Source organism: Coccinella septempunctata, chromosome 6 (assembly GCF_907165205.1).
Source record: "Coccinella septempunctata chromosome 6, icCocSept1.1, whole genome shotgun sequence".
NCBI lineage: Eukaryota > Metazoa > Arthropoda > Insecta > Coleoptera > Coccinellidae > Coccinella > Coccinella septempunctata.
The window spans coordinates 17,536,219-17,548,531 of NC_058194.1; the positions used below are offsets into that span (position 1 = coordinate 17,536,219).

Consider the following 12,313-nt stretch of genomic DNA (forward strand, 5'->3'; position numbering starts at 1 on the left):
GATTCAACACCCCGTATCTCGGAGAGGAAACATTTCTCGACATATGTTTATATGACAAACTAGGGCTTATTTTTGATGTAGAATACGTGGTTAAAATTTCTTGGTTATGATCTGGACCACCCTGTATTTGACAGCGTCTGTTTCGAAATAGCGACCACCCCTGTTGGCAGACGCTTACGATTTCAATTCAGTTAAGATCCTAGACCATTTTGACACAACATTCATCTTGGTAACTATTAGAAAGTTCCAATCGATTTTTTCTCATCTTTTCAATTTTTTTTATCCCATAAGGCGACCACTCACGCCCGGCAGACGGGCGGTTTCAAGTTTTCGTAATAAAGTTGAACCAAAGTGCCGAACCAAACCTTTGGTAACTTATGAGGTAGTTGTTTTTGCGCCAGCTCTCGGACTAAGAGAAACGTACTCATTGCTCGACTTCATTCATTTTATATTATAGATACTCAACAAAACAATGATACTTGATACTTGTGTTCATTCGTTAAAAAAACTTGAAAATTCAAAGTTTTTCAATATATTCCAATACGAATCACAAAATCCAGTAGTGGAAATCCTGCTCATGTATTCAGAAATTCATTGATTTACAAGAAACATACAGGTATTGGAAAATATATAATATAAACAGAAAAGATAACAATTATTATTAAGTATTCGATAATTCTTGTATAGATACAAAACTCAGTTCTTCACGATAGTGAAAGGTTGCTAAGGAAACAGTCGAATGACCATGATCTTGGAATTGTGAAATTAATAGTCATCTTCCGCTTCTTCATCAGCTGTATATGCTTCTGATTCACCATCGGACTCATCAGCCGTATAGTGACTCGATTCTCCGTCTCCTTGAAAAGAAAAAATTAAATAATGACAGCTTTATTCGATTGTCTTCACTATCGATAAGTTATCTTTATCTATTTAGAATATCAGGAAAAAGCACTACACCCAGTTTATCGACAAATTAAATAGGCGAAAGTCATTTACAAGAATAAATTATGAAAGAAGGCAATGTAAAACGATAAAAAATTTCATATGATAATTAATGACATGTATACCTTCGCTTTCTAGATGTCCAGAATCTCCTTCGTATTCAGTGTAGCCCTCAGATTCACCATCATGATAACTGTCAGCAAAATGGCCACCTTCGTATTCTTCAAAAGACTTCTTCTTGTCCCTTAAAAGAAGTTAATTTTTCAGGAAATCGAAAGCATGTCATGAAGGAACTGTTTGATATAACTTAGGGCACTTGATGACTGTATTCAATTCAAGAGAGAGTCCCCCTTGAACATGTGTGGTGCTGAGGCAAACTAAAGTCTTACCTAGATCAGTGTCTCCAGCAACCTCCAAATTTTAATTTATCATTTTTACGCTTAAATTTTTTACTACTTCTTTTTCTGAAATGTATGCTTGAAATAAAATTTTGTGCCACTTATTGAAATTAAAATTTTCATTTTGGAGTGCTGTATACATGTATACTTTCGAAATTACGAATTCTCTCTCTACCTAGCAGGGGATGAAACTTGATTTCACATAAAGTTTAGAACGAGGAATACAAATATTATTTTCATCCATGACCAAGTGTATTACCAAAATTTACCAACGAAAAAGGTTTTTTAATCTCCAAATTAAATCACCAAACGCTTTCGATATTAAAAATAATCTTTATGTTAGAGTTTTGTATCGGTATTGTGACGAAAGGAGCGATAAAAAAATGTTGACACAACAAGAATTTGTAAACTCACATATGGTTCGTGCCTACAAAACCATCAAACTCAAAACCACATTTTCCTTACATTTTATCGTAAATAATTTTTTTTTCATTTCATTTTATAAAAAACTCTTTCTTTATTGAAAATTACCCCTGAATTCTAATTAATTATATGGACCTAAGCAATCCCTGGTTGTTTAGAAATATGCTGCTCTCACAAAAGTATGTTCTAGTGGATAACTAGAACATAAGTGTAAATCTCTTTCCAGGAATAGAAAGATCATTATTTCAAAAACAAATCTTCAGCAACCCGGGTTGCTAGTTTCGAGGGTACCCCTATTTTGAAAACCTTCTAAGACTAGTTTATTTCAGGGTACGAAAAATATGCTGAAGGTAAATTTCAATACAAAACAGAACTATTATTAAAAAAATCTGCAATTTAATTTTATTTTATTTTCGTCATTTTTGAAAAACTTATTGTTTCAAACTGAACATTTGTATTGGTAATCGAAATTGAATTATTTCGGAAAAATGACTTCAACCTCAATTTGAAAACTTAATAAAATATCCCTTGGACTCAGGGAACAAAAATCGATCAGAACTGAGAAAAAATGTTAAATAAAGCAAATGTGGTAATTCAAAAGTTGTGGATAGTATGAATATGTATTGAGCCCCCTATACTGCAAACTGAATTTTCGTCATCGTAGTTAGGGGTACAATTCTGTTTTCATCGATACATTTCTTATTAGAGATAAATATGGTTTGAGTGAAATAATATCTCACAAATTTTTCGTAGAATAAATTAATTTTCGTCAGAAACAGAATCCTGAGTAGGAGAGCTTTATGAGAAAGCTAATATTAATCTTACCCATCAACGTTTTCCACTACTTTGTAACTTTCATGGGACGGCGCACCTTGCGAACCTTTGCTGGAGTGATCTGAAAAATTAATAAACGTGAGTGAATTTCGTTCTAGTCTGGGATGGAATGATTACGTTTGCTGGACTTTCCACCTTTTTCCCCTTTTCCGAATTCTGTGTGTTTTTCGAAGCCATAACTGTCGCTGTCTTTTTTGTGGTACTCCTCGTGTTTTTTGTACCCATCTTGCCCTTTGTCTTTGGTGGTTGTATGGTAGCCTTTTTCGTCATCATCGTCACCGAACGTCTCTAAGTAGGCGGATTTAGTGTCTGTAAAAGAATTATAACCCTCAATTATCTGGTTGTATTTCAGTAAAGGTGAAACTTCTTTCACTGATTTTCAAGGGGAAGACGAAATATGAAATAATATGATGCTTCAATTATATTCTATAATTCGAATGTAAGGGACAAGAACATTTGCCAGTCTGAATGGAATACGTGCCCTATTTTTAACCAAGAATTAGTTAGTGATCCCTCGAAGGGATTTCTTGGTTTTGATCTTCCTAGCGAAATATGGTGTATTCCGAATCGTATAAGAACAGGTCATGGACCTTCCAATAGTATGCTTTTCCGATGGAATTAAGTTGTGAATGCAGGCAACCAGAACAAACCTTAAATCATGGTAAATCATTGTCGCATTCAGAAATTTGAGGATGGCTTTAGGGCTATTCATGCAGTTTCGGAATCTTCTTTTAATTGGGTTGTGAATTTTAGGTCAATCTGACATATAGAATTGAATTTTATCATTTATTATCTCACAATTTGTTGCTTTTGTTTTTTTCATTTGAGATAAAATTTTATGGCAACCTGGAGAAGACAGGATAAGGATCAATTTTTGCAGTGCGAGATGCCCTTCGATATGAAATATTTCAGCTTATTTTGTAAATACTTTCATATCTGACAATCGGGGGTACACAAGGGGAGAAAGGGTTTTTACTGGGCTTTTTCGCTCTTGTATCCACTCAAAATTTTATGGTACCCCGTTACGCTAATCTCTGCTGAAACTGTACCTTATAAACATTCTACAATTATTATTCGATGTTGAAAGTTGTTATGCATATAATGAAGTTCCTATTTAAAATGAATTGAGACTCAATTGCGTTTCTCTGCAAAAATAGAGGGTATCTTTATTAACAATAACAAAACTCACAATATAACAAACCTGCAAAAATAGAGGGAAACAACATTTAAAGCCTCTAATTCAACCTTCTTCAATATAATTGTTAAACTGAAACTATTTATTATGACAATTCGAAAAAACTTCAAAATTTATTATAAAGTGTCAGTTCGGCCATTCCAGGTAACGCGAATATAATATTTGAGAAAAGCTCTGCGATTTTAATGCTTTTCTTTACATCTCCCCCCACCAGAACTTTGATTTCTCGATGTTGATATGTAGGCGTATCTCGTAAAATGATCCACAAGAAGATGTAAGTATTTTTTTGTAGACCGCAATCCTCCAAATCCTCCAATGGTATCAATAGACACAATTTCAAAGGGTCGTGTTGCTGGACCTAATTGTGACATTAACCCAAATTATGGTTTTCTCCTTGATTTATTCCTAATGCAAATTTCACATTCATCACAAATTTTTTCAATGTTTCTGTTGATATTTTCTGCCGTATAAAACGGTGTTATTTTATTTTTCATCTGTGTCTGTCCAATGTGGCAGTAGAGATCATGGACATTTTTAATTAAAGTTTTGCTGAATTTTTCCGACAGCATAATTTTTTTTCCTCTCTTATTCCGTTTGTAATTTTCTAATATAAGTCTTCCATTTTCTAAATTTAAATTGTTGTTTTGGTCATTTTTAATATCTTCAAGGTTTATCAAATTAACTACTTTTAAAAAATCGTCATTATTTTCATAAGATTCTAAAACTGGATTCCTACTCAGACAGTCAGCTTATTGATTTGATTTTCCTGGGTTATATTTTATTTTTAAATTGTATTGGGATAAATAATATATTAAATCTCCTAGTTCCTCGTCAGTTCTAGTCTTAATATTCATATTTTCTAATGGTTTATGATCTGAGTAGACTACGAATTCTTTTCCCATCAGCCAATGTTGCCAATATTTCACAGCTTCTTTTATTGCTAGACATTCTAGATATATTGCCTTCTTCTTTTTTTGCGCTTCATTTAATTTTTTTGAAAAATAAGCTACCGGTCTGCTTTTTTATAAGCCAGAGTTACAGGAGCAGCAAATGGACTATAAGATTCTTCAATCAAATTTTTTTCTAATAATTTTGATACTTGATTCTCTATTTCTTTTCTGTCTTCATTTGAACATCTATATGGACGTTTGTAACAGTATTTATCTACCATTAGGTCGATATGAGCTTCATAATATCTTACAGTTCCAACATCATATTTATCTTTCGCAAATACTGATTTATATTTTTCTATCAATTTATTTATTTCAGATTCTTTGTATATATCTAAATGATTCACGACTATCTCAAATTCATCTGTATTTATATGCTCATTGAAATTTATCTCATATCTATTCACATTTTCATGTTCATCAGAATTTGAAAAATAATTCTCTTCATTCTTTTCACCTTGTACATTAGGAATATCTAAAATTCTTGAATTCAGAGAATTGTTTTCAACAAAGTTTCTTAAGATCATATTCTTTTGTTCCAGATCATCGAATTGTGTGATCTTCAAGTCTTGATCTTGTACTAATTTGAAATTTTTAATGCAATCCAAACCAATTAAAAAATCATAACTGAAATTTTCATTGTCTACTACATAAATGTCCATAATTTTTTCTATATCGAAGATTTTGATTTTAAGGGTTACCATACCTTTTGTTTTTCCATCACCATTAATAGTCCTCAAGTTCGCTATCTGTATGTTACTAGCAATTTTTGTTGACTGTATCTTCAATAATTTTGCATTAATCAACGATACATTCGAACCTGAATCATATACTCCAAAAACTTCAAGAATATCATTCAATAGTAACCTGACCTTTATTAATGGTGACACATCTAGTTTTTTGGATTCTTTTCATTCAATTCAATCTCCAATGCAGTGTTATTCACGGTCTTCAAAACTCCCATATGGTTTTCCTTTTTGAACCAGCAATTCTTCTCAGGATGAAAACGTTTACCTTTTTCTTTACTAATACAAATTTGGCATGGTTTTTTTTCATCATTTCGTTTAGGTTTTTCCTCAGGATTCATAGTTTTTCTTTTGTCGTATTTATTACTATTATTCTTTGCAACCAAATGTTCAAGTTTTCCAATTTCATTATAAAGATCTTCAGTTTCTCGTAAAATTTCTCTTTCAATTTTATCTGCTACATAATTAGGTAGACCAAACGCTATTAGGTCTATAAGTGTCCCAGTATCGATTGACTTCCTCACTTCTAATAATAATTTCTCTTTTTTCAAAGCATACTCAAGCAATGAACCTGCTTGATATTTGAAGGCTAAAGCATGTCTGGCTGGTGACCATCCTTTGTTCGCGAAGGTATCACAAAAATTTCTCTCCCATATATTCCATTCTGATTCTATCGAATATTTAATCATCATACAGCTGTACCACTCTGCTCCGGAAAATTGCAAGAAATGTTTTAAAATTTCAATTTTCTTTTTGTCCTCATTTACTTGGAAACGTTCACATTCTTTATTAAAATTTTCAATCCATTGGTTTGCATTCAAATTTCTGCCAGTGAATTTTTCTATCATGAAATCATTCGCAACTTGTCCTAAATTCTGTGATTGAAATTGTGTTGGCTTATAGTTGATTAACTTCTCTACCAAATTTTCCAAGATTTTTTCTGAGCCAGTTGGGATAGATTTATCAGTATTTGTTTCTACCTTGATCTCTTCCAAATAAATATCATCAAACTGTACATTTTTCTCTTCATCCAAATAAGTTTTCGATATATCTTCCGTTAGTTTTATCCATATTCTTCTTTTTTGATATCTTTTTGTTAATGTTTTTTTTACCTTCACATAGTTTGGAGTGTTAATAAGTTGCTGGTGCAAATTAACTGGTTGGTATTCATCTGGTAATTCAAAAACCTCTCCATCAGTTGTTGCTATTGAAGTTACACATATAATGTTTGATTTTCCATCCGCTGTTGGTTTTACGGTGAAATCAAATCTCAGTTTATCCATGATTTGTGGAATAGATGCAGAAAATGTTGTTTTATAATGAAGTTCCTATTTAAAATGAATTAAGACTCAATTGCGTTTCTCTGCAAAAATAGAGGGTATCTTTATTAACAATAACAAAACTCACAATATAACAAACCTGCAAAAATAGAGGGAAACAACATTTAAAGCCTCTAATTCAACCTTCTTCAATATAATTGTTAAACTGAAACTATTTATTATGACAATTCGAAAAAACTTCAAAATTTATTATAAAGTGTCAGTTCGGCCATTCCAGGTAACGCGAATATAATATTTGAGAAAAGCTCTGCGATTTTAATGCTTTTCTTTACATGCATTTTATCAAAAGAATATATATCTATATATGTAAGTCCAATCCGTGGCGATTTTTAACTGATTAGATTTAGATTTTATTAGGAGAGAAAAAATAGATGGATAAAATCGCAGATATCGGATACAAGTCTATCAGAAAGAGTTGAAAGGTCTGATTTCTGGGAAACCAGTAGAGTTCCTATAATTAACGGCTATATGCTCATCGCAATGGACCGAGATTCTTCAACCATTATGAGGCAAATCCAAAACTTATCAAGTGACCTATTTGTGGGTTCAGAGTAGACACCAAGACAAAATTGAGTACCTAGACGAAACTGAGATGTCATTCATCATACGAAAAAATATTGAATAAATACTTAGTAGTCCGAAACCACTTATTCTACGTGCTACAAACCTCGGAATGTTCCTAGCTATAATCAGCTCTCCTATGTAACTTCCGAAAGAGATACCATTATATTTTTTTCTATATGAGAGAAAATCTTCGACAAGACGTTGTGCTCACTCTTCTGAGTTCGCAACTCACTAAACCTAAACCGGCTTCTTCATAAATTTCAGGCATGTTTTGCCTATAAATCATAGATTTCTTGATTCGTTTATTTCTTCTTGCACACTATCGTGCTGGGTTTGTTTATCTTGTTCGGATATCATTTCTCCAGATTGTCTCTATACATTCCCGTGCTCATTTCCTTTCTCAGTTGATTCTCTGGGTCACCTTCTGTGAATTCATTTTCTGTCTTCCTCCGAGAAAAAGTCTATTAGTCTCCTGAGTTGTTGGTTTTGTTTTTTCTTCGATGTTTGGAATAACTTTTCTGCTTTCCTTTTCATGAATTGGGGGATGTTTTTCCAATACAAATTAAGATGAATCTGTTTGTTCCAACCAAGATGCATCTGTTGCACATTTTGAAAGCTTGTTTTTTGTCACTTCAATTCTATTGAAATGACTCTTTGCATTGAATCCCAAGCATCTGATCCATATGTCAATTGAGGTCTAGCAACGACTTTGATTATTTTGAGCTTCGTTTCTACCTACTTATCAGTAGGTAGAGTCTTCTTATCGCTGCCTTGGTTTTGCCACTGGCTTCTGTGATATAGCTTCTCCACGTCAATTCTTTGGATAGAGTAAACCTTGATGCCTCGCTTCGTTTTTCCACTCGATTTCTTCTCCACCAACCTCCAGGTTGGTTGTTGTTCCCTGTTTTCTCCTCTGAAATAATATCGCTTAGCTCTTCTGTCCCTTGAGTTTCATTTTTCACTTGATACACCAGTCAATTATTTCGAGGACAGCTTCCTCTAATTTTCGTTATATGGCTTCTGGCTTGCTTTGCGACAGCGTATGATGTCAGCAAAGTTGGGATATTTTCGTATATTGTGATTATAAATGTTGTACAATTGCGGCCCAAGTACTGACGGTTGAGGCATTCCTGTTTCCATATATCTGGTAGTGGAGCTTTCTCCTTCCACGTTCACGTATAAAATCTTTAGTCTCTCAAATAATTAATGTTATGTCATATACCTATTTTTCTTCACAGAAAAGGTGTATTTGGGTTGAGAAATAGAAACCTATGAATCGGGCAGTAAATTTTCGCTTGAACATTTTGATTCAGTTCCTTCACTTCCACCATTGAAATGTTTCTTTTCAATTTTTACGACTGAATCGACACCACTTTTTTACTTATCTCTGTCAGTAAGTTTTCATTTGGAAAATTCTTCAGGTTATACCGCATAATGACAGATAAAAATTCTGTTACTTTTTTTCTATGACAATTCTCTTCACATATCGACTGAAAAGAATATAAAGGAATATCAATATGAAAAAAAAATTTGAGAATCAATTTATTTCCACTGGCTCAAGTATACTTATTCGAGTGATTGTAAGTATTTTATCTATGTAGATTTTCAAGATCTCTTACCCAGGGATCAAATATTTTTGAGGGCCACTAACGACACACCTCTCGAAATTCACGTTTTGAGATAACACTATATGACAAGAATGTAACTGATAATTAATTAATTCCTCTATGATACAATACTTTTCATTTTGATTTATAACGACCCGATTTTGATTTTGCTAATGTTCCAAAGATTTCGCACGTGGATTGATATTCAGAATGATGCTCGTAACGCAGTGTGTTCACAAGTATATTTGAGAATAGGGATTCCAATTATCGCAAAATGATGACGTCTCATTTCATCACTCAACTCCTGAACACTTACTTATTGGCAGTAGGTATTAGCACCAAGTTGAAATAATCAAATAGATACAAAAGTCGTATTGTCATTGTGTTATGCAGAGATGAGATAATTTCTAAAATATTGAAAATTCACACAAGTGATATCAATTTGAAGGGAAAAGAGTTTCGAGTGCGATTCTGTGGGAGAATACTTACATAATTAAGACAGTATTAAGTAATTTTTTTGATTTCGTGTCAAATAAACTTTATCCAATCAAGAGGTAGGTATTAGAAAGCAAATTAAAATGTATCACATACAAAATGGTTGGCAGTTAGCTAAGAGAATGCAATTCCAGAGGAAGCATTCTAATTTATTCAGATATTATTTTGGCCACATTATTTAGCCCCTGAAATGAAACAAAAGGACATCAATTCGTACAAACTACTGAATCAAACGTCACACCACGATAGAGTAGACCAAATATTATCGAATGACACCAACATTAGTTCAACGAAAATGTACCGTTTCCAAAATTATCAGAATTTTATTGAAATACCTAAGGTTGTCGATTTTCGAACTATTTTTCTTAATCCCAGGGCCAGTTTGTGAAAAAGGATATCGATTTTAAATTATATTGAACAAAGATTATTGTTTTATCTCCCCTAATTGAAATTATTTTAAGTAGTTAATCGATAACCTAAGTAAATGTAAATTACATTACATGATTTTTATTACTCAGAATAAACCCCCTTTATATGGGTGATAATAAGGGAGGAAAACGCTATCCTTAATCACAAATTGGACTTGTGATTAAAAAAATGGTTCGAAAATCGGCAGGTTAGGTATTTTCAGAAACGGTACATTTTCGCTCTACTAATGTTGGTGTCATTCGATAGTATTTGATCTACTCTATCGTGGTGTGACGTTTGTTTCACTAGTTTTGCGACACCCTGTATAGCGTGATCAACAAGTTTGATAAGTTTATATTCGAAATTTTCGAGAAAATAATTTAATAGATCATACAAATAGATTTCAATTTCAAAGATGAAGAGGAGAGTAGGTGTTTTTTAAAAAAGACACCCTTCGCCCATCTTTTCAACGTAGTTCTTCAGTCACACATTTGTGGAAATGCATCCCGTTAACGGTTTTTCAAAAATTCAATCTGTTTCAAAATTATTTTGTTTTTCGACTTCTTTCTTGACACGGCACATCTTATACTTACATAAAGATTTTTATTTATTTAGAAATTTAATTCATTTTGTGTCTATTGTGTAATCTTAATGTTTTGGAATTTTCCGGATATCTCGAACATAAACTAAAAAATAGCAAAATAATTGAAACTGTCATTCTCCAGAAACGCCATGTAACTCGAGAACTGATCAAGATATCTATGATCTCCTTCCTGATATCTAATTATTTTGAAAAGAAGATCCGGGTTCCTTGAAGATTTTTAAGTATAATAGTTCCCGAGATGCTATCAGTGAGTATCGTATTTGGGACACCCTGTACATTCAGATTACAATAACAAAGGGAAATATATTTGGTGGAATATATTGTCATGATTCTTTTTTGTGGGATAGCATCAATTTTTATTCATATTATGAACTCTCCTTTCTTGCTCGAGCAAGAAAAATAAAAATTTCTGCTATCCCAAGTATAAAAATAATTCTAACGAATTACAAATCATATCCAATATATTATCCTCTAATCAATGTTTTCTTGGGCCATACGTTACTCAATGCTAACAAATAGATACAGATTGATGCGTTCTTAATTTCCTGAAAAAGTTTCAATTATGTACCTGGCTGTAGAAGATCCCTTATATGTGAGGGAACCGCTTGTCGCACTTCTCTTACTGTCGACTCTACAACAGCTGTATCTGCTAAGCTCAAAGTCATCAATCCTTCTCCTCCGGATGGTCTTGAGTGCACCATTGGCATAACTAGGGCGGCAAAGAGAGTACAGGAAACGAATAGGGGCATTTCAACAATTCGACACATCATATGATGGATACTATTTCTTCAGTAGGAAGAAAACTCTTTTCTAACACTGATGCACAAAAGGTATCACTGTTTACTGCCATAAATGTTCTTTCTACTCCATTTTATACTATTGTTTCGATAAGGCACACAGGCAATTTATCCATTGCGGTTATATTATACAACATTTTCTCGAAATTATGCAAGTTTGTTTGATGTCAAACAATTGCACTATTTTACGGCATATCACAAGCAGATTCGTAAAATTGTATCCACAGAGGTTTTTTTCGTGAAGGAATTAATCAGTGGTGAGTGAACTTGACCGAATGATCTAATAAGTTGGGTAAGACGAGGTAACTTTAAAATTACATTCGCTACGGTTCATACCAGAGAGAAGTAGTGTTTATTGCGGTCCATGAAATTGATTCAATGAGATCGTAAAATTGATCATGACATAAGTATTGATTAGTGCTTGTCAATAATTGAACCGTGCATAAACTTAGAACATAGATAGATACATGGAATGGAAAATAAACATTCCAAAGATTGGAGTGAGATAGTTGCTTAGTGTCGCCAATAAAAATTGACACAGTTGACTCGGACATCGTTGTCACTTGTCACATCAATTTTCAAAACGAACAGATAGGACGTATCTGAATTTTTCAATATAACGCCAATATAGATTAATCCAAGAACGCCACTTCTTAGACAGAGAAAAATACATTCAATCGCCTCTCTCAACTCCTATCGTCCTTTTAATCGAATCTTTCTTTTTAAATTCGAAAAAAGAACAATAGGAATAGAGAAAGGCGACGGAGTGTATTTTTCGAACTCTGTACGTGTATTACAAAAAATTTATTCGTAGCACTGAATGTCTATTTCATGTATCTATGTTCTATGTGCATATGATGTATATTTTTATAGTATTCTTCTGCGAAAACATCAAAGTTTTGAAATATTTCAGCTGATAAAAGCAGCAAGACGACTCATAAAGTTTTCAGAAAGCCAGTAATCTGCCTTATGCCTACCAATTCACCTTGAAAGAGAATGATGCTATACAT

The 12,313-nt window shown here is 32.9% G+C and overlaps 1 protein-coding gene across 1 annotated transcript; it reads right to left on the minus strand.

Annotated features, from left to right (window-relative positions):
* Positions 1-516: 516 nt before the first annotated feature.
* LOC123315334 lies at positions 517-11,690 on the minus strand. The gene is made up of 5 exons (XM_044900993.1): positions 11,075-11,690; positions 2,715-2,906; positions 2,589-2,658; positions 1,068-1,186; positions 517-857 (listed from the first exon to the last, which is right to left on the minus strand). Exons 1-5 carry the CDS (start codon positions 11,274-11,276, stop codon positions 766-768), a joined length of 675 nt encoding a protein of 224 aa, XP_044756928.1. The 5' UTR covers positions 11,277-11,690; the 3' UTR covers positions 517-765.
* Positions 11,691-12,313: the final 623 nt, after the last annotated feature.